Raw genomic sequence first — 23,160 nt, forward strand, 5'->3', positions numbered from 1 at the left:
ACCACCCTCCCTGGAATACAGTGGAGTGGCTCAGTAAATACTTATTAAATGGGGAATGAATGAAAGAGAGCTCTATTATTTTAGTGTGCTACTAAATTGCTACAAACAAAGGAGGAATACTATTTAAGATCCTGTAGCAAAAATGAGAATAAAATATAAAATGCACGTAAGTTCCTGGCTTAATGCTCAATTCCAAAGGCAGTCAGAGTAACATCTCCCACATTTTTCCTCCCAACCCAGGCAATTAGTGTTCTCTTTTTAAGTTTCCAAATGGCTGGTAGCTAACACCTGTAAATATCTTAGTTATAGGATTAAAGTGTGGGTTCTCTGAAGAGATTTAAAAAAATTAAACGTGGCTGAGAAAGGCTATTGAGGATGTGGGTAGAGAAGTTCCCCCTCCTTCTTTCCATTCTGTCTCAGAAGGTTTGCTTGATATGTAATCAGAAGGCCTTCCCTAGTGATGACGGACTTTTGCTTCCATTGGACCAGCTCACATCACAGTGGCTTCTTTCAAAGCCAGGGCAGGGCCACCTGGGTAGCTCAGTCAATTAAGCATCTGAGACTCTTAATTTTGGCTCAGGTCATGATCTTAAGAGTGATTGGGCTCTGTGTGGAGCCTGCTTGGAATTCTCTCTCCCTCTGCCCCTCCTCCAACTCATTTGCATTCTTTCTCTCTCTCTCTCTCTATATATATATAAATAAATAAAATCATGAAATAAATAAGTAAATAAATAAATAAAATAATAAAAAAATAGAGTCTGGGCAATAAACTAACACCTTGCAGTCATCTCAGACAAATGGCCAACTCTGCACTTGGCTTGTCATTTCTTTAAAGAAAAATGTGAATTGACAGTAGCATCTTCCTCTCTCTCTGTGGGGTGCAGGGAGACCATTTCCTTTTTTGCAATAGCACGAAAAATTACTTTAGTATAAAGACAGAAGCTAAAAGCTTCTTTTCATGTTCTATTGATGGATTTGATGAAATGACCAGTTTTAGGGCAAAAACCCACCTTCAGACAAGTCCACATCTGACCATTTTGAATTGCTACAGGTCCGTCTCTCATGCAGCAGACAGACACACAAAGAAAACTTAGGCGACCTGCAGTTAACTAGAGGGTCTATGGTGGAGCTCTCAGTTCCTGGTTTTTGTTTTCTTAGTAGAGATTCAGGGATTCAGGAGTTCCAGAATCGAAAGTGCTACCAGTGTTAGAACTGAAAAAGGCTAACTGTTCCCTCTATGTTTCCCTTAACATATGACTGGAAAAAGAAACTAGAGAGGTTTCACTTTAAAACTAATGATATGGGGGCACCTGGGTAGCTCAGTCAGTTGAGCATCTGACTCTGGGTTTCAGCTCAGGTCATGATCTCAGGGTCATGAGACGGAGCCCTGCGTCGGACTCTGCGATCGGCAAGGAGTCTGCTTGAGAGTCTCTCTCTCGCCCTCTGCCTCTTCCCTTGCTCATGTTCTCTCCCCTCTCTAAAATAAATAAATAAATCCTTTAAAAAAACTCAATAAAACTAATGATACATACATATAAGATACAAATGGACTTATTTGATATTCCTGACTCTTTCCATCCTACTAAAGTAGTTCTGATACTCAGTCTATAAATAGTGCTTAACCATATACAAAACCACTAAATTCTTGGAACAACTTTGGGGATAGTACACTGAATTACTGAACTTTACACAAAGCATCTTATAAAATCTATTGAAAATGGAGACAATTTCGTTGTTTTCTTACAATGATGACTGATGTAAGGAAAGACTTAAGTATTTTTTTAAAAGATTTTATTTATTTATTTAACAGAGATCACAAGTAGGCAGAGAGGCAGGCAAAGAGAGAGAGGGAAGCAGGCTCCCCGCAGAGCAGAGAGCCCCATGTGGGGCTCCATCCCAGGACTCTGGGATCATGACTGGAGCCGAAGGCAGAGGTTTTAATCCACTGAGCTACCCAGGCGCCCCAGGAAAGTCTTAAGTATTAGTGTTTAGATGAAAAATACCCACTGCCTAGATTAAGCTAACTTACTTGAATAATTTCTTGGTAATTTTTTGGTAGACAAATGAATGTGTAAATGTTAAGATGAAGAACAAAATGCCTCCTAAAAACTCTTAATTAACTTAGGGTCAAAGTGTTAAAAATGTTAATTTGTACAAAATCAAGAGAATGAAAAATTATTTTTGAAAGTAACTTTTAAAGCAATTTCTACTCATTGTTAGATTTAGTTTTATTTTGTATTTTCTAATTTTTAAAGATTTTTATTTATTTATTTAGAGAAAGAGCAAGAGCTGGGGGTGGGTGGGAGAGAGAGAATCTCAAGTATGTACTGAGTGTGGAGCCTGACACAGGGCTCAATCTTATAATCCTGAGATCATGACCTGAGCTAAAATCAAAGAGTCAGTTGTTTAACCAACTGAGCCACCGAAGTGTCCCTACATTTAGCTTTAAATTTAAAATCTGAATGTTCTTTGCAGGCAGTCTCTAGATGTGTTAATATTATTTTTTTTTAAGATTTTATTTATTTATTTGACAGGCAGAGAGGCAGGCAGAGAGAGAGGAAGGGAAGTAAGCTCCCTGCTGAGCAGAGAGCCTGATGCAGGGCTCAATCCCAGGACCTGAGATCATGACCTGAGCCGAAGGCAGAGGCTTTAACCCACTGAGCCACCCAGGCACCCTATTTTTTTAAAAAAGATTTTATTTATTTACCTGACAGAGAGATCACAAGTAGGCAGAACAGCAATCAGAGAGAGAGGGGGAAGAGGCTCCCTGCTGAGCAGAGAGCCCAATGCAGTGCTCCATTCCAGGACCCTGAGATCATGACCTGAGCCAAAGGCAGAGGCTTAACCCACTTAGGCACCCGGGGGCCCCAGGATGTGCTAAATATTATTAAGTTAAAACAAAAATATCTTAACCTTTACAAACAATAATTCACTCGAATATTACTCTTGACATCCTGGATCTAGCTTGCTTTGTCAGTTCCTTTTTTCTTTTTAGAAAAGAGGAAAAAGATGAATGAAAGTCATGCTAGCAAGTGATCACGAAAGTGCTGACATCTGTGTTTTAAAAAAGCAGGGGCCCCTGGGTAGCTTAGCCGGTTAAAGCCTCTGCCTTCAGCTCGGGTCATGACCCCAGAGTCCTGGGATTGAGCCCCACATCAGGCTTTCTGCTCATCGGGGAACCTGTTTCCCCCTCTCCCTCTGCCTGCCTCTCTGCACTTGTCATCTGTCAAATAAATAGAAATCTTAAAAAAAAAAAAAAAAAGCACATACACGTGTAAGCATTCTACTTTTTCGGCAAAGCACTATTTTAAGTGACTTTATAAATTTGCATGTAATCTTATTTTTTTTTACACTAAACAGACACTTATATGGAGATGAATGAAAGACCATGGAAAAGGTATTTGGTGACGACTTAAACCTGAATCAATGGGAAGTAAAATTAAAAAATGTCTTCTACAGTTATTCCTGGGTCTTTTAAAAAAAATGGTAAGGACCCTAGAGAGTGACAGAAAAAGGAAGATGGTGATTTTACGATGGTGATTTATGAAGTTAAAATCACCTCATTATAAACAAAAGTGTACATACCAAAAGAATGAAGAACATAAAGAACACAAATGTAGTGAAATAAATTGGTCCCAAAACTCGATTAGCTTCCTCAATCTCTGCGAAGTTGATATCACCCAAAATGATACGGAATTGAGTGAAACTATAAAAACAAAACAAAACAAAACAGCACAATACAAAAACAAAGAATGGCCAGCATTGACGTAACTTTCCTTAAAGATGATCTCACACTTTTGGACCTTTTATATATAGATAGATATATATGTATAGATATATATGTATAGATAGCTGCCAAATAATAGAAAATTGTCAATCCCTTTGGAAAACTCCTGCTACTTATATGACCAATTGAAGCCTCTGGAATAAAAATAATATGCTTTCATGCTAAATATGTTATTTCCATTTAATTAAAAGGAAAATAATAATATTATTATTAGGTGACACAAAGCAATCAGCTATAAGAACTTAACACATAATCTGGCTAAAACATGGTAACTCTAAACTTCACAACAGTTACCCTGGTTCTGAATTTAATACCTCTTTAAAAGAAGACTTGAAGGACAACCAAAATTGTGTGCATTCAAAGATCCAATATCCCCACATGTACTCAAAGTGGTACTGAGTGGCCATGGGTTGCCAATTCTGGGTCTTAATCAGCAAAATCATTTCCGTTCCTGACATCCATCAAACTGTGACATTAATTAGCTGTCCTCCAGTACAAAGCCCTATTAACTTCTATTACCATAATCATCTTCTTTCCTAACTAACTCCTTTCTAAATGGTATGTAAATCTAATAATGTTATTTATTTATTTAGTCTTCATATCATATTTGAGAACTCTGGATGACTGAAAATTCCTGTACCGATTTGAATTGCTCTTAGAATATTAGAAATACTATTTTTTTCTTAGAAAAAAATCTCCAAATTTAAAACATATGGCAACCACATTGAGTAAGAATGAAAATATAGGCAAATGTCTCTTAAAAGCTGCCATCTGCACTCGGTGCTGAGAAGCCCTCCGTCTTTGTAACAGTACTGGTTCACCATTGCTGTTCTACTATGTCTTATTACTTTAGAGCTGCTCTCTGAAGCTTTTTGGCATTATGCACTGCCATCTCTGCATGGGTGGGCCATTGCTTCCGGGAAAGATAATAAATTCTTATTTTTAAATAACTATTTTAAAATACTTGTTGATTAAATAGCACCCATGAAGATTTCTTTAAACTTCAGAACACAGTAACATCTCTGATTAAATTTTTCTTTTTAATTTCATATATACTTACATACACTCTTGGAAAGTACTGAAGTCATCAACCTGAGTTCCAAAGACGAGGTAGGCCAACTGAGCATATGCTAAGAAAATAATGAAGAACATAATTGCAAAGCCAAAGAGGTCTTTGGCACACCGAGACATGGTTGTGGAGAGCTGACTCATTGTCCTGTTAAAGTTGATGAATTTGAAGAGCTGTAACAGAGAGAAGGTATCAATAGATGAATAGGTAAACAAAATGTGGTAGATATGCACAATGGAATGTTATCCACCCCTACCAAGGAATGAAATTTTGATATAGGCCACAACATGAATGAACCCTGAAAACACTATGCTAAGTGAAATAAGCCAGACACACACAAAAAACCCAACTATTGTATGACTACACTAACACGGAGTAGCTAGAATATGGAAATTCGTAGAGACAGACGAGGTGACCAGGGCCTGGGGTGAGGGGGGAGTTTGGAATTAGTGTTCACTGGATACAGAGTTCAGTTGGGATGATGAATAAGTTCTGGAAATGTATAACACTGTGAATGTAATTAATGCCACTGACGTGATCAGTTTTATGTTATGTTATTTTACAACAATATTTTTGGATGAGAGAGCGCTTTTTTGACTTGCTTCCCCCGCCCCCCCCAAACCCAGCAGTTTCTATTTATTCGTTCAAAAAGTATTTGTTGAGTGCCTACCATGTGCCAGGCACTGTTCTTAGAGCTGGGAACAGCAGAGGACAGAACAAAGGCCTGCCCTGATGTTGCTAACATTTGACATGATGGTGGCAAGTAGAAACAGGTTCAAATAATAATTAAGAGGACTGGGGAACCCTCCCCTAAGAAAGATTAAAATTAAAGACGAAAAAAATCCTCAAAAAGAAAGTTAGTAAAGAAAAACAAAAACCTCCTCCAGGAAATACTTACTGCATGTTATTAACTATCATTCATTGTTTAGTGACTACGTGCCAGACATTATGGGAAGGGCTATGTATACTGACTCAAATCTTTGCAATGACATTGAAATACTGGTATCCTGTCTCTAGGAGGCAGCAAGGACTCAGAGCTAGCAGTAGAACCCAGCTCTGTTTGATGCCAAAGCCACAGTGAACATTTCTTTCTTTCTTTTTTTTTTAAGATTTTATTTATTTATTTGACAGAGAGAGATCACAAGTAGGCAGAGAGGCAGGAAGAAGCAGGCTCCCTGCTGAGCAGAGAGCCTGATGCGGGGCTTGATCCCACTACCCTGGGATCATGACCCGGGCTGAAGGCAGAGGCTTTGTCACTGAGCCACTGAGCCACCCAGGCACCCCCACAGTGAACATTTCTGTTCACTAAGGATGGCTGTTCAGGTTGCTGATCACAGCCCAGAGGCCTGACAACCTCAGGAACTCTAGCGCGAAGTCCTGAGGGAAGACCATTAGGGGGATACGTTAGAAGTCTAGTCACAGGCCCTGCCTTAAACAACTTTAATGGTTCTTCAAGTTTCGGAAGCAGAACAGTTACAAGCAAAGCACTAAGTAAAATTCTTAGCCTGAGGCACAAATTGGAAGGAAATCTCTAGAATTTTACGTAAAGAGCTCTTATACATTGATTCGGGCCACAAGAAACATTTTTTGAGGGTTGTTGCAATCACATTACTTAATTCCTATTGGACTTGATTATTACTATTTTGTACTAAAGGTTTGGTGTGCGAGCGGTGGTTTTTCCCGAATAAGAATGTACCTAAATAAATAGCACGAGAGATAGAGGATGAGGCCTGCACCCTCTGATAAACCGCAGGCCTTCCAGGTGTGAATACCAATTCAGCGGGAAAAGTAACTGTTGGTGAGTAGCTTCTAAAACAGTGCTGTTTAATAAAACTTTCTGTCACGATGGAAATGTTCTTTATTTCCACCGTCCAGTATAGTAGCCATCAGCCACATACAGACGCTGAGATCTTAAAATGTGGCTAGAGTGCCACAGGAACTGAATGTTTAATGGTATGTGATTTTTACTAATTAAAATTTCAATTTAAGAGCCAATTGTGGCTCGTAGCCGCTGCCTAGATAGCAGAATCCTAGATCTTCACAGGTGACATGCTGGCAGATGCCTCGTTATTACTAAAATTTCCTGCATATCCAGCACTGAGGCTCATTTGCATATGAGATGCCCTAACCTTTCACATACATGGAAATGCACATTACGTTTCAAGAAAGAAGGAAACGAGTAATTAAGGTACTACTTGGAAGAGTATGTATCTGTCCCAACCTCAATTCTAGGTAAAACTTCCGTATGGCCTCCACCCGGGAAAGAGGGTGACCCCTCTTTTACCCCACTGTAGACCATTTCCATTGCATCTTCCCCTCCCTTCCCATCTGCATTCCTCATTCTTAGTTTCTTTTCCTTCCCTTGGTCACACCACATCAGGTGAAACTCAGACCAGTCCCTGTGTTAGTGTAGCCTAGGGCCCCAGGCCAAGATGACCTTGAGAAGGGCTCTTAACCACATCTGTTAAACAAACCTGCAGGGACAGGTCTTGCAAGATAGCAGGCCAGGTCATTCACAATGAGAGGAAGGATGACATGGATTCTGCTAGTTTACTTGTAAGATATGAAGCGGCTACAGCTGGCTGTCCGAATTTGGCCACAAAAGCAAATTCAGGTCCTCCAGCATTTTGTGTTAACTCTTGTTAGTAAAAAGAAGAGAAAAACATTATCAAAAATCCAGGACATGAAATTTGTAAATTACCTTAATCCAGACAAAAAACACGATGACAGCAGCTATATTGTTGAACTGTATTTGCCAGTATGCCGGATGCTCAAAGTTGGGGAAAGTATTTTGATCTTCTAGAAACTGTAGCAGCACCTCCACATTTGATGCTCTATGTATCTTAATTCCTATAGCTACCATTGACAGCTGGAAAACAGAAGATTTATGTATCATTACAGTGTTTTAGAAACATGTAACTTACCTTCAAACAACTATTTTTCCTCACCCATGTATTAGTCCTAGGGTTCACCCATCTACTTATCCAAATCACTCATACAAGTGACAGGTGTTGACCACGGCCCAAAACAGGTATAACAATAAACCACTTACATTCCCTTAGCTAGGAAGAGAAATCCAGTGAGTGCACGTGTACGTGTGTGCACCTATGCGCGTGTGCACACACACACACACACACACACACACACGATATGTTGCTCTATTACAAAATCAAACAGGAATGCCTTGTTTTTTTTTCTGCCACCCTCATCCAAATCACTTTCCACCCTTCTGCTTTCTCAGCCTCATCTTGCTTTGTTTTTGTTTGTTTTCAACCACCAGCCATACATTCTTTCCACTATTCAACAAATATGAGTACCTACGTACACAGTACAGTGCCAAGGCTAAGATATAAGTAAGTAAGAAGTAAGATGCACAAGCTGTTCTCAAGAAACTCATGCTCTGGTTCAAGACGAGGCACACATGCAAAAATAAGTAACACAAAGACCTAGGAAGGAACCGACATCACACTACATAAGGTGAAGGGTGAAATAAGACATATCGAAAGAGGCCCTTAAGAGGAAAGATCCTTGGTCTTGAAAGATGGTGGGGATGATGGGTGTGAGAGAACTCAAGATTTACTGTGGGAATATATGTGAGCCAAGGGTTTCCCTCCTGCTCACTTCTCTCCCTTAATTTATGACCATGCAACTTTTCACATTGGCTTTAGTTCTGGGTTCTAAAACCACATCTCAGGAGAACATTGGGCCCTACTCCCATCCATTGCCACTGGATTAATGTGTAGATGTGGAAACTGTTAGAGGTTCACCATCGCAACCTGGGCCTCCTGTGGGGCCTGAAGCCACAGCAGGTGGGCTGTCACAGGTGCTGAGACCTTTGCTGTTCATTCCCTTTCTCTCCTCATGCATGATGGTCAAAGGTCACTTCACTAGTCCTTCTGGAGATGGCTGTCCAAATCATGGCTCCGGGTGGTTATCATAGCAAAGACCTGCCTGGCTACCAACCACAGCTGAAAAAAGCCAACCTCACCACCTTTTCTTTTTCTGTGAAGGATCCTCAGAGCAAATCTTGGATTTCTGTGCTGGTGGTGGGAATATTTGGGGTTCTCTGGAATATACCGAAAATATTTTGTTATGTTAACTTAGTTGAGAGGGGAAGGGCTGACTGACTTAAACAACAATAACCCTTTATCCAACTCTCACGAGGGACAACTGCCTTGTACCCAAGATGTAGTCATTTAAACAACATTAATATCTTATCAACACACTGAATTTCCTACAAAATTCATCATCAAAATAGAGAATGAGAGAAAAGAGATGAGGGAAAGAGATTCTGTAAGCACTTGAGTTATGTCCTCCTGAGTTTTCTTTGGGATTCTCCATCCCCATCTACCAAAGAACTTCCCTTCCTTAATGTAAGCTTCCTAAGGGCAGAGGTTTGGGTTGTTTTGTTCAGTCCTATATCCCTAATGCCTAGAACAATGCCAGGCACATAGCACACACTCAGAAAATATTTGTTGAATAAATGAATTAATCATTTTCACCCCTGAGCCTACCAATCAACAAAACAATTTGAGTTTAGACCTTTTTTTTTTTTTTTTAAAGATTTTTATTTATTTGAGACCGAGACAGAGCAAGAGACAAAAAGCACAAGTTGAGATGGAGAGAGAGAGCAGGAACTTTGCTGAGCAGATAGCAGATCTATACAGGGCTGGATTCCTGAACTCTGAGATCATAACCTGAGCCAAAGGCAGACACTCAACCAACTGAGCCACAAGGGGCCCTGATTTTTAGACTCCTTAATAGTCTTCTTTTTATCAGTAACTCTGATAGAAAGACTGTTTAGGTCAAATAGGTTGACTAAAGTAAGTCCAGAGATTTCAGAGCCTTTGTTAAAGAAACAAAAGGATGAGGGTTGGGGGGGGAGTAGGGAGAGGGTGAAGGGGTTGTAGACATTGGGGAGGGTATGTCCTATGGTGAGTGCTGTGAAGTGTGTAAACCTGGAGATTCACAGACCTGTACCCCTGGGGTACAGGGGTAATAATTTAATAATACATTAAATGTTTATATAAAAATTTTAAAAATTATTTTAAAAAAAAAGAAACAAAAGGGTAACAGGGAAAATGATTTCAAAGTGATTCCAAGATGTTATATTTATATTTAGGGTAGAATTAATTTTCAAGTTTCAGGTGTGCCTTAGCCTGATAAAAATGCCTTTGCTTTTTTCATGGGATTGAAGGTCCTGTGCATAGGGCTTATTTTGGAGGGTGAGCAGAAGGCGTGCCCTTATTTCTGCTGGGTCTGAAGGTTTCAAAGGAGAAGGAGGATTCCAGTAGCCTTTCCTTATTCTTTATAAAAGCACACTGTCTGAATTGTTGTCTTGGCAGTACAGAGAGTTAAAAAAAAAAAAGAAAGAAAAAAGAACAATAGAACAATAAAGCAAGTTTTCAAAGAAATACTTGCAAAACTGAGCCAAAAAACTACCCTCAAATTCCATGATATCAACAGCTATTTTCTCTGAAGTGGGTACAAGGCTATTCCCTAGGGTGTGAAAAGAAAATATGAAAACTTCTATCCAAGTAGAAAGAAAGTGTTAAGAGTTCTATTTGTATTTTTTGAATCCAATCTTTCAAATTCTATGTTGTGTGTGTTTTCACAAATGTACCTATTATACCACACACACACGCACACACACACAAACACAGTTTATGAATAAATGGAATACATTAGGGTGTGTTATTAAAGTTTTCACTGATAGGTACATAATCGAAAAGGCGGATGGCCACCGACTGACTATTCTTTTGCTGATATTGAAGGTATTTGGCTAAAACCCAAACAAACCTGCCATTAATTAGCATAATATCACACTCACACTCACCTTTTCACCGTTATTCTCAATGACTTAACTATAAATACATCCATATAAACTAAAAAGGCAGTTAGAGTTCCGAACGTTAATTGTCTTCTAGAATAATTTTCATGTGTATGGACCCACACTCTTCCATCATGCAGTACAGAAATATTCTGAAAAATTACTTCCAGTATCCTTGCCTTCTTTGCCTCCCTAAATGGTGAAATTGCTTTGTTACAGTTATTAATATACTGAGAATTTGGGGATGAAGAGTTTACCTCCAGGAACGGCGTGATGTTACACAGCCATCATGAGAGAAGGGACGCCCTTCGGAATGCATCCGGGCCAAATGGGTTCTACCCGATATTCTATAGGAACTTTTACTTTAAGTAAAAGCTCTTTCTGAATTACATAGGCATGTAGCTTGAAAGGCAATGGCAGAGTGGCTAAGGTTACTCTGAGAACTCAGTGTACATCTGGATATGAAAAGCACTTGGAACTGTGTCTGACACACACCATTTCTAAAGCTTTAGCAATTACTATTAAATTATTGCTCCAGTTAATGTTATCGTCACGCAGTACAGATCTGTATAGTTCTCTTCAATGTCTTGAGCATTCTTTTACTCACATGTAAGTAACATTTTCCTATATTTAAAACATCTCAATAATATATTTCAGAACACATTTTCTATATTTTGCCAGCTAATTCTAGTGATGATTTGATAATGGCTTGATGTAAACGCTTCACAAAGCCCAGATGAATTTTTGGTTGTTAGGGGCAGGAGAAGAGTAATGGCCAAGAAGTAGGGTGACAGAAGACAGAAACCTGATAGGGTAATGCACCCCTTATTGAGACTTCGGGGGGCATCTCTGTCAGCGGACAGTGGGGAGGATGGACTTTGAGGCATGTGACAATTAAGCATGTCCTTATGTGCTTCAGTGTGTAAGAGGACTCAGCAAAAGATTATGCATTCTTGGTCAAGGGAGAAAGATTGGCAAAAATGCATGTCTGCAGTGGGGACCCTGGAAGAAAGTGACGAGGATGATGCGGAAGGCAAACCATGTTGAACAAGTGTAAGATGTTATAATAAAGTCAAGGGCAGATAGCAGATCTACAAGGTGTCCTAGTCTCGGCTCTCTCCTCATTGCCTTCTGATTTCTTGTACCTGATACAGAAAACCCTGATGGTCCCTCACTGGTATTTTGTACACTGGACTATTTGCAGGAAATTTCAAACTGCAGGGAGGCGTTCTCTGCCACCCCAAATATCTTCAATATGTTTTTTCTTACTATAACTTTACACATGTGCAGAAACATACAAAATGATTTTTGCTAGTAGTTGGAAAAAAATATCATTAACAATAACAAAAAAAGAATAAACAAAACATTCTTTTCTCCCTGTCTCCCATGGCATGCCAAAGACAAATATGAATTTCTAAGTTCTTCTTCTTTCTTTTAATGTCTTAGAACTCCTGCTGTATCAGCACATATGGATCTCTCATTTTTTAAAAAAAATAATTAGTTCATTAATTTTTAAGTAATCTCTGCATCCAACATGGAACTCAAACTCATGACCCTGAGGTCAAGAGTCACATGCACTTCCAACTGAGCCAGCCAGGTCCCCCACTAAGTTATTCTTGTTATTAGTGTGGCTAACTGACAACTTAACGTAAACAATTCTCTGCTTCTATATTCAGAAGGGTTACTCTTGTGCAAAACGCAAAAATAATTAGTAACACTGAAATTGAAACAGCAGAGCAAAACGTTCAGATTCTCCTTCAGGAATATCAGGATCCACAGTACTGAGGAGATACATCAAGGACTCTAATTAACATGTTTTTATAACAGAGGAGGGAATTCGGTGGTGTTCTCAAACCTACCACAACGATCACAACATCCAGACAATTCCAGAAACTCCTGAAATAGTGTAGCTTGTGAATGCGAATTTCCAAGATCTCTTCCACCACATAGTAAAGGATAAAAAAACAAAAGATAATCTCACAGGCTGCCAGGAAGAAATCAAAAGTTGTGACATATCGGGTCAGCTTTACAGGCTGAAATTGCCAAGATGGAATCACACCGCCTGTTGCTGGGAATTCAACCAATAACCTGCGTTGCAATAAGAACAATTAAAACAGTAACAACAACAACATGGACGCAGCCAGGAAGGGACAGCTGTCTAGTCTGTCCCTGCACTCATACGGGATTCAAACTGTAACTACAAGTCACCCCAGGCTGGTGCAGAATATTTTTTATCACAGCTAGTAACTACACACTTGTACAATTCTGTGCCCCCAAAGGGAACAAGGCTTCCCAAATCCTCCTAAAGAGATTATTCCTTCTCACTCTCGCCTTTACTTTTCTGGTATTTATACTGCTCAAAATGCTCTATAGGTTTTTTTTTTCCTTAATGTAGAAGCTAATCAGCAAACAAGCCTTTCTAGGACTTCTGTTAAATGCAAGTAATTCAACTAGGCAATGAAGAACATAAGAAATCTAACTCATGCATTCAAATGTGTATGGCCTATTGAGAAGCAGGATATGTGTTTGTGTGTGGATGTGTACATGTGTGTGTGGATGTACATGTATGTATGTGTATGTGTATGTGTTTCTATTACATTCATTTGGTATCACCTAACTAGCACTGAATGATTTGTCCTAGGGGATATTCTTCTTACCCTTCCCAGAGCCTTATAGTTAATAGGTGCTCAGCAAACGTCTGACAGTCTGAAACAGTAACATATTTTACATTCATTCTGATGGCACTGATGTTTAGTGTTTTAGTATAGTTGAAGTGAGGATGTTTCTTGACAAATTCCCATTTTGGAGGTGTCACAGTGAGAAAGTTAAATGATTCATTTAATGGTACAGCTTTCCTATCAAACTAGAAATAGACTACCTAGCTCCTTCACTTTAAGACTTTCAAAAGACCTTCAGTCAACTAGTAGGTATAACCGTCTCTCTCTCTGCAGGACTGGTAGCAGCACCTGGAGCCCCAGTGTCTAGGACCTAAGCATGAGCAATAATCAGGTCCAGGCAGAGACAAGGGCAAATTAGAATTGGTCAAGGAAGGGCAGAAAGTAGCCTCTGTGCGCCAAGTCCTCTCTCTGTCCTGCTCTGGCCCTGTGTCTGTCAGCCCCTCCAGAAACATAGCAGCATCGAGAAATGAAATAATCGCCTTGACGATATTCACTTGTAAAGTATGGGGAGGACGTGGAAGACATACTCAGGGCCTTCTACAGAAATTCCCTGAAATGTCAATCACAGTTGAGTGCCTGTTTTTATCCTCTTTCTATTCAGACTGAAATCACGAAGAAAAGTTCAATAATAATTGCATTCGGTTTTCATTCACTTCTAGTAATAACTCTTATTTGACTTATATGATACTATTTCCTTCAAAAGTTGTTAAATACATGGTCTGGAAAAATCCAACTGGCCATGTAAAGCTGACTTGCGTTTAGCCTCAAAAATAATCACAAAATAAGGTAAGTATGAGAATTTATACTTCTTTTTGGTTGGTAAATATATGTGCAAGAAATTCATGCCAGCTACGTCTGGGTGTTGCTGACACGTTCACCAAGAGGAGTCAAGGGGGATGAACTCTGGATCCCTCTGGACCTGTTCTACTTTTTTCCTTTTTTATATTACCTTATTACATATACCTTCTAATATACCACTTTATTATTTCGTTTCTTTTGCTTATTGTCTAGTATCCATCTCCTCCTGGTTGAGCACAAGCTCTGGAAGACGAGGGATCTTTACTTTGTTCACTGCGGTGTCCCCAGAGCTGAGAACTGTGCCTCGCACATACTAAGGGTCCAATAAATGTTTGCCAAATAAGTAAATAAATGAACACAAGGCTCCAGACAAGTCCGCAGGATTTTTGTCAGTTTTCTCATTGCTAACCAGAGTGATCAGGATGGCAATGTCACAGGATCTGAGAAGGAACTTTATGTGCCTTTGGTGAATCTTGTGTGTAAGCAGATACCTGGGTATCCTCCTGAACCCAGGCATAGCCCCTGACGGCTGTGCTTGTGTTCTTAAACAGTATCATCTGAGAGTGGGAAACTTGGAAAGGAGTGGAGGTTTGATGGCCATAGGTCGTGGTAAAGGAGCATAGAGCACCCATCATCTTACAACAAGTAAGAATAGATACAAAACACGGTGCTTTTTCTGGGAAGGTTTCAGCTTTGGGATGAACTTGGACCAGACTTACGTTTCTTCCCAACTCATAATATTCTAGGATCCTAACTCACTTGCACCAAATATATTTATCCCAGTAAGCCTTTGGTTTCCCCCTTCACTTGCTATTGGCTCTGACCCTCGGCATTCTCTTTTAGCCAAAAGCAGCAATGGTTTCCTGGTCTCTCTCAGGACTGGGATGTACCTACAAGTACACAGACATGGGAGGGATCAGTGCCCTTGGTACACACCTGATGACACAGAACAGGTTAATGTTGGCGTTGTATACCGAAAAATCAATAAAAGTGGCCCTGGTTCCTCGGTCCAGCCAGCCGTTTTTCTTGAGGCTGGCAATCTGAGCCGCTGTCTCCTCTCTTGTTCTTGACAAATCCAGGTAATAGCCAGCTCCGCTATAGGTTGCAATCATTCCCCAGTGGCTACTCCCATTCAAGTCTTTCTCACTTGTGTAGATCCAACTAATTAAAAGACAAAAGGGAAACAAAACAATCAGTGGAACACTTAACGGCAATTACAAAGACAGCTGGTTTCCCGCATAACTGAGTATGTAATAAATCAAATTAAGTCTTATCAAGTTGGGTAACATGCTCGGTGGGGGGCTTTGTGTTTTTTATTTAACTCTCATACACTTATTATCTCCATTTTAGGAATGAGGGCTCTGAACCTTAGTGAGGTCCACTCAATCTCACAGCTTCTGAGGTTATTGTCAGGATCCCACACCAAGCCAGAGTCTCTAGAATCTGTGCTATTAGCACTCAGTCTATGTGGGTAACTATACTTAGGAGCTAGATGACTCTAGGCTCTCAGAGAAAATTGCAGACAAGTTCATCAAGTACCACTAATGGCAACTGAACCAAACAAGACTCCACAGGGCATTTGGGAATTAATTAATTAACTAAATAACTTGAGAGGGGGAGAGAGAGTGGTGGGGAGCAGAAGGAGTGGGGGGAGACAGAGAGAAATTCTTAACCAGGCTCTAGGACCAGTGCAGATTCCAACATGCAGCTCGATCTCAGGACCTTGAGATCATGACTGGAGCTGAAATCAGGAGTTTGACACTAACCAACTGAGCCACCCAAGCTTTCCAGGGCATTTGGGAATTTAATCCACAAGTATTGGCAGAGGCTTTCTTGGGAACCAGATGCCTCTCTGGCATTAATGAGGATATAAAGATGAACCAAGTTCCATTCCAGCTCATTTATAGGAAGCGGGGAGAGAAAAGACATGAAAAAATTCAAATACAAGGTAGATGGATGATGTCCAAGAGAAGAAAGGGAAATTTCTCAGGCAAATCAGAGGAAAGCTGTTCTTGTCCAGGCATCCAGTGACAGGGAAGGTGCATCAGAGAAAGCTTTTGGAAGAAGCTGCAGTGGACCTGGGCTGTGAAAGGTAAACAGAATTCAGGCAGGCACCAGTGGATGGGAAGGGTGTTTTCAAGCCTGAGGCAGGGAGTAGGGGGTTGGGAGAGGTGGAGGGAGCGGGGGAAGTACAAGGCACCCGGCTAGTAGCTGAGGTCGGCTCACATACATGAAGGAAGAAGGCTGAAAGGTAGACAGTGATCAGACTGTGGGGGAAGGGGTTACGGAGGGAAGGTTTCTGAGAGGCACAGAACAGAGTTCCTCTGGTGGCAGCAGGAAAGACTGGAGTGGTGAGAACAGGAGGCTCACATGTCGAAAAAAAGTGGCCACAGCAGGTCTAAGACCGCTTTTCCTTAGGAAGGCCCGCTGGCAAGGCTGCACCTTGGCTGGCATCTGCAACTTGATAAAAGACTCCCTACGCGGATACGAAACTTATCTGACCAACTTGTCTGGCCGGCTGCTTCTCCCTCTCCTCTGCCCCATCCCCCCACCCCACCCCAACCGGCTCACAGGTGTGTGCTCTCAAATAACTAAAATCTTAAAACAAACAAACAAACAAAAACAAAAACATTAAGTGACTAGGAAGAGTGATTGTGCCTAGACCATCAGCACAAACACAGTGGCTTATGCCCAACGACTGCCTGCCTTCTGGGAGTCTGGCATTCTGCCAGGCAGTGGCCGCCTATGTGACCAGCAGCCGGAGACTACCTCGGGCACCAAGTCTCTAATGAGCCTCTCTGACACACAACAGTTCATACATGTTGTCACAGCTTGTTCCTGGAGGAATTCAGCGTGTCCTATGTGACTCCGCTGGGAGAGGGCTTCTGGAAGCCTGCGTGTTGTTTCCTCCAAACCTTCCCCCATGTGCCTGGACCCTCTGCTGCTTTTGCTTTTATCCTTTCATTGCGTTGAAGCTAACCATGAACATGACTGGATGACGAACACTGCGAATCCTTCCGGTGCTCCCCTGAGCCTGGGAGTGGTCCTGCACACTGACACAGCTCAGTTAGCAGTGGCTGCAACTACTCAGAGGAGCCGATGAGGCCTGAGCCAGAGCAATGAGAGGAGGACAGGATGACGGACAGGAAGGATGGACAGACTGTCAGCAGAACGTGGCCTCTGACTTGGAAGCTGGAGCGAGGGAGAAGGGACATCTGAAAAAATGGAGATTCTCTTTTTGGATAACACAAAGGAGCTGGTAGGACAAAGGTAGGATATAGATTTGGCTTTTGTTTCCTGTCACTAGAACATAAGCTCTGTAAAGACGGGGAATTTGTTTCTGTTTTGTTTCCTGCTGCTTTGTTACCCCAGCCAGCACCAAGGGTGTTTCTAGAAGAGGGAGACTTCACTGAGAAAATGCTGGCACATGTTAACACTCTGTATACTTGTTGAAGAAACAATAAATTATCAAACGGGCATGAGAGAGGAAGTCACTGGAATGCCAAGGGCAAGAATGTGAAGAAAGCAAATCTAGAGATCTGAATACAGAACCCGGGAATAAGAGAGAAGTGGGAGAGTTAAGAGGGGCATTACAGAATGAAGGGAACCCCAAGTTTAGTGTCACACTCAGAAGTCAAAAAAACGAGCAATCAACATGGCCGAGTTCTGCAGAGGTTGGATGGGGTGAAGATCAAGAACTGGTCACTGGGGAGCGCCGGGGTGGCTCAGTCATTAAGCATCTGCCTTTGGCTCAGGTCATGATCCCAGGGTCCCATCCGGCTCCCTGCTCAGGGGAAAGCCTGCTTTCCCTCCCCCACTTCCACTGCTTGTGTTCCTGCTCTTGCTGTGTCTCTAATAAATAAATAAATAATCTCTAAAAAAAGAAAAGAATTGGTCATTGGGTTGGCAAATTCAACAAATCCACTGGTGGCTTCCAAGAGAGATGTCAGAAGCACAAATTTTAAGCTTTAAGGAGTGAATCAGTGGTAAGGGAATGGAAGTGGCAAGTAAAGGCTACTCTTTCCAGACGCTTGTGGAGTTGAACGGAAGGAGAAATGGGAGTAACTTGAGAATAGGGCAGAATCAAGGGGTGGTCTGGATCCACGGCGGTCCATCCTGTAGTGGAAATCACGCACCCATCTATGCCCCGGTGGGTATTTACGGAGCAGTGTTAGACACCAGCCAGCGGTCAAGGCTGTAAGAATACAGCAGCGAATGGAATATAGTCCCCGTGGTCCTGAAGCCTGAATACTGACGAGGAGCTGAGGGAGACCAAGAGACACCTCAACAGTGTAATTGCTATGGAAGGAGCAATGTGGTTTAGTGGAAGAATCACGGGTTTTGGAGTCAAGCTGGTTAAATCCCAGCATGGTTCCGTTTGTGAGCTGTGACGTTTTGGGTAAGTTAGCCTCAGTTTTTTCACCAACAACATAGAGATGACACGTATTTCAGGTTGTTTTGTGAAAGCAGATGAGACAATGCATGAAATCCCTTCTTAAATAGCATCTGGTAAGTGGCTGCATCTACTTCTCTTATTAATGATATGAAATAAGTAAAATATTAAACCTGGACAAAACATATTTTGGGATGATTTGATCCCTTTATGCTGAATCTTCTGACCTTTACTTAGTGTGTTCCTTAGGGACTCTGGTCCTGAATAAGATATCCACTGGATGACAGACAAAGAAATCTGATCACAGGAAGGCTGGCTGCCCCACTGTCTATGAACAAATCTGGGGTCTGGCTGTCTCAGTTCAAGAGAGGGATCTAGATGAACTAACAGAATTAATTAGTAAAGTGTAGAAGATAATTCTAACCATAGTGATTCCCCCAGGGGCAATGACCCTAAGAGGTCCACCTTGGGACAGCTTGAGCATTCTTCTTATTTCTTTATAATAACTGCAGTAATTCTAAAAATAATGACTATCCTCCCTTAATACACAAGATGTTATAGGTGTGGTTACAAAAGAACATCCAAAATCCGTGCCAATATGCACAGGAACAATACCTACTCAAAATCAGAATCCACACATTTGAGGGGACAGGCTTTCAACCAGACACAAAACTGCCTCACAAGCTTATTATACACTTTAAATACCTGTAACTTTGAACCAAAATGTATTTGCAAATGCTAGTAACATGAGAATTTCCACACCAGACCAGTTCTCAGTAACAACCCAGTGAATGTCATCCCCGGATCTAGAAAAAAAGGATTCAGGCATCTTCAAAGAAACCTCCAAAGGCCCAGGTAGCTGCCTTCTTGGGGGCCATATGGTCAACAATTTAGCCTTTTGAAAAATACGTATGCAGGAGCCAAAGGGGGTAAAAAGTAGAAAAAACCTGAGAAACCAAAGGCCAATTTGGCCATGGTCTTAAGTCTAAGCACTGAAGACTCACTTAAAGCACATTCTCCTCGGTTAAGGGGTTAGAGGATGAATGAATGAACAAAGGAGTGAATGAGAAGCCAGGGCACTGATACTTACGCAGTTCCATTTCTTGGACCGAAAGGAGCCCTGTCTTCACTACTGACCGAGTAGACATCATAGCACTCTTTAATCTCATCTCTCAAGTCCTGGGGGATTGAACAGGACCCATTTCTGACTTTGAGTTGCCGGATACGTGGCACCCCTAGCAGGAGGTTCTCGTAGTAGATGAAGCTTCGGTTGTCAGCTTCCGTTCTGTTGCTGGGCTGAGTCTTCCAATAAAGCCCATCCAGTAAGGCACCTTCTGTGAACTGAAAGTGAAGGAAACATTGTGGAAAAGTTTTTTGAAGAGCCCCAAGCTTAATGGCTGTTTTGCTCTTTCCTGGAATGTTTGCATGACCAACAGTCTGGGAACTCTGTAAACACGGCAGAGTGACAAGTGACAGTTCTGTCACTTGCCAGCTGTGAGGCCTTGAGCAGGATCCAACTTTGAGCCAAGGTTCCTGCATCTATAATATCCATCCTCTGCATGGCTGCTAGCCTGGTCACCAGTAGGTGCTTAACAAAGGGCAACTCAGATTTTTATGCTAGGACTAAAGGTGTGTGTGTGGGGGGATTCACATAAGTCCACAAGTATGAACAATTTTACTTTCCCTTATTAAAACAGCATCCTGGGGGCACCTGGGTGGCTCAGTCGATTAAGCGTCTGCCTTCAGCTGGGGTCATTATCCCAAGGCCCTGGGATGGAACCCCGTACCGGGCTCCCAGCTCGGTGTGGAGCTTGCTTCTCCCTCTCCCTCTGCTTACCACTCTGCCTGCTTCTGATCCCTGTCTCTCTCTCTTGGATAAATACATAAAATCTTTAAAACAAAACAAAACAAAACACCCCACAGCGTCCTACATAATCCCGGTTCCAAACTTGTCTGGGGAGGAAAAAAACTAACTTTGGTTACCAGTCTGCCATCTGGTGGATCATTTAAGTGTCTGGATTATTTTTTTATTTATTATTATTTTTTATTAACATATATTATTTGCTCCAGGGGTACAGGTTTGTGAGTCATCAGGCTTACACATCTCACAGCACTCACCATAGCACATACCCTCCCCAATGTCCATCACCCAGCCACCCTCTCCATAACCCCCCCACCCCCCAGCCCTACCCCTCAAATTCCTTGATTCAGAGAGATCATATGGTAATTGTCTTTCTCTGATTGACTTATTTCACTCAGCATACTATCCTCTAGTTACATCCATGTCATTGCAAATGACAAGATTTTGTTTCTTTTGATGGCTACATAGTATTCTAAAACACACACACACACACACACACACACACACACACACTTTTTTTTTTTAATTTTTAAAGATTTTTATTTATTTATTTGACAGAGACACAGCGGGAAAGGAAACACAAGCAAGAGGAGAGGGAGAGAGAGAAGCAGATTTCCTGTGGAGCAGGGCACCCAATGCAGGGCTTGATCCTAGGACCCTGGGATCATGACCTGAGCCGAGGACTCTTAACCACTGAGCCACTCAGGTGCCCCTACCACATCTTCTTTATCCATTCATCTGTTGATGGACATCTAGGTTCCTTCCAAGTGTCTGGATTATTGTGGCCTATAGTGAACTCTGTAAGTGTCCCCCACCGCTGCCACTGCCCCTGCTTTTCGAGCTTGGCATTCATTGCCATGGAACTGTACATATTGGAGAAGTCTCTCATTAGTTTGTCTTAGGGGAGAAGAAGCTGTTTCTCAGTGTCTTATCCTTATTAGATAATCAGTAGAGAACAACTGATTTGCTTTGCTGAGGCTGGGAGAGGCGGGGTTTGGATGCCAAGTATTTTTAGGTGTCAGCATTAATGGGTTCATATGGTCCGGTTTCCTCTATCTTTACAACCACCAGCTCTGACCCCAGGGTTCAGTAAGAGCTTTAGAAAGCATCTCTGCTGGAAGAAACAAGTCTTTCCTCTCCAGTTTCCCTTTTGATTTTCTTAGGTTCTGAGCACTATACCTCCCAGATCAGTCTAACATTTCTCCTACAGTATCACTCAAAATTTACCCTTGGTTACCATGTTGGATTTTCTGACAATCTGGGAAGGGCCTGGGTTGAACTTCACATTAACGATCTCTAAAAGAACGTGCCTGCCTTGTATCAGGCGCTGTTCTAGGCTACATGCCAACATTAACAAAGAGACAAAAGACAAAAAAAAAAAAAAAACCCAAAACCCAAAGCAAGACAAAACAACCAAATCTTGCCCTTAAAGGCCATACAGCCTAGGAGATACTCAACAGACACTTACTGAATCATGAATGACTGAGTGAATTACATACTAGGGAGAGGAAGTGCCTGTCAGGCTGGAAACAAGGCCATTTTTCTCCTTCGCTGATCATGTGTAAGCAAGCTGAATGACTCCTCATCCCTCACCTACCACCAGTGTGTAATGTGAGCCCTTGCCTCGTATGGTTGCTTGGGATTAAAGGCAGGAAGGTACGAAACACACAACAGGGTGCAAGACACATACATGGTTCTCAGCCTAACACCTCGCCATAGCCTTCACCTCATACAGCATCACAAAGTAGGTCCTACACATGGATACTGCTGACTTAAATTTATGAAACTCAATGAACAATTTTCAACAGTAAACAGGTACGTTGAAAGCCATCTGCAAATACCTTCCAGAAGTCTTCCATCGAAGAAAGTGTTTTAAAATTTGTTTTCTCTGTTTTGGACACTGGGGTATCCAGGAAGAGCTGTGACATTGTCCGGGTATAGTAGTACGCACTGGAGCTCATCATCCCATAGGTCACTGGAACACAGAAAAAGTCATGTGAACCCTGTGGGGAAACCCGCACACTCACTTGCACACTCCCAGTGGGCAGGTGGGTAGCCACAAACATTCTGCTGCGTCCCCTGCCTTCCTTCCTTTTACCATTCTTCTAGGATCTCTCCCTAGCTCTTCTTTCTTTGTTTATAAAAGAAATAAATTCACATTGGCTTATGGGAAACAAAACTGGCTCACTACAGGGAATGAAGTTAAGATCAAGCGCCTCTACTTGACATCTGGGATGGGCCTATTCAACCTTACCCCCCAACCCCCTCTAGCCCCTCCACGCAGTGAGGCTGCTCCTGGATCAGCCCCTCCACACGGTGAGGCTGCTCTGCACAGGCGCCTACAGAGGCCATGCTGCACTCCTTGTCCTGCGGCTGGGCACACACTGTTACGCTCCCTACAATAACGCGGGCGGCTGCTCTCTGTTCTGCATCACTTCTCCATTCTTCTCTGCTCTGCACCTTGAGGCTGACCACTACAGACTGTACCACATGAGCTCCCTTGCCCTTGGATTGCCCATGTATTTGGCCCAGAGGAGGCTGAGCGGGAAATCCAGGGACCTGAGAAGAGCGAGGCTGGGTTTGCTTCCTCTACCTGTACTCTATTCTCCACCACCTGGATGCAGTTTGGCAGGGCACCCTCTAAGCTTGGCCATAGCTGCTGGGGGAAATCTCCGCTCCCGCAGCCACACTGGGTTCATGCCATGCCATTCGCTCCCTTGTCCCCTCAGGTCTGGTGGTGGTAA

The 23,160-nt window shown here is 42.0% G+C and overlaps 1 protein-coding gene across 1 annotated transcript in view; it reads right to left on the bottom strand.

Moving 5' to 3' along the window:
- The window catches only part of PKD2 (polycystin 2, transient receptor potential cation channel), a 61,912-nt gene that overhangs the window by 13,635 nt on the left and 25,117 nt on the right, over window positions 1–23,160 (bottom strand). Inside the window, exons 3-9 of the mRNA XM_059173237.1 lie at window positions 22,258–22,391; window positions 19,646–19,896; window positions 15,099–15,323; window positions 12,546–12,774; window positions 7,558–7,725; window positions 4,848–5,029; window positions 3,586–3,706 (exon numbers count right to left, since the gene is read on the bottom strand). Of these exons, the coding sequence (XP_059029220.1) occupies window positions 3,586–3,706; window positions 4,848–5,029; window positions 7,558–7,725; window positions 12,546–12,774; window positions 15,099–15,323; window positions 19,646–19,896; window positions 22,258–22,391 (1,310 nt within the window). The remainder of the gene's footprint in view (window positions 1–3,585; window positions 3,707–4,847; window positions 5,030–7,557; window positions 7,726–12,545; window positions 12,775–15,098; window positions 15,324–19,645; window positions 19,897–22,257; window positions 22,392–23,160) is intronic.

This window comes from Mustela lutreola, chromosome 1, assembly GCF_030435805.1.
Source record: "Mustela lutreola isolate mMusLut2 chromosome 1, mMusLut2.pri, whole genome shotgun sequence".
Lineage (NCBI taxonomy): Eukaryota > Metazoa > Chordata > Mammalia > Carnivora > Mustelidae > Mustela > Mustela lutreola.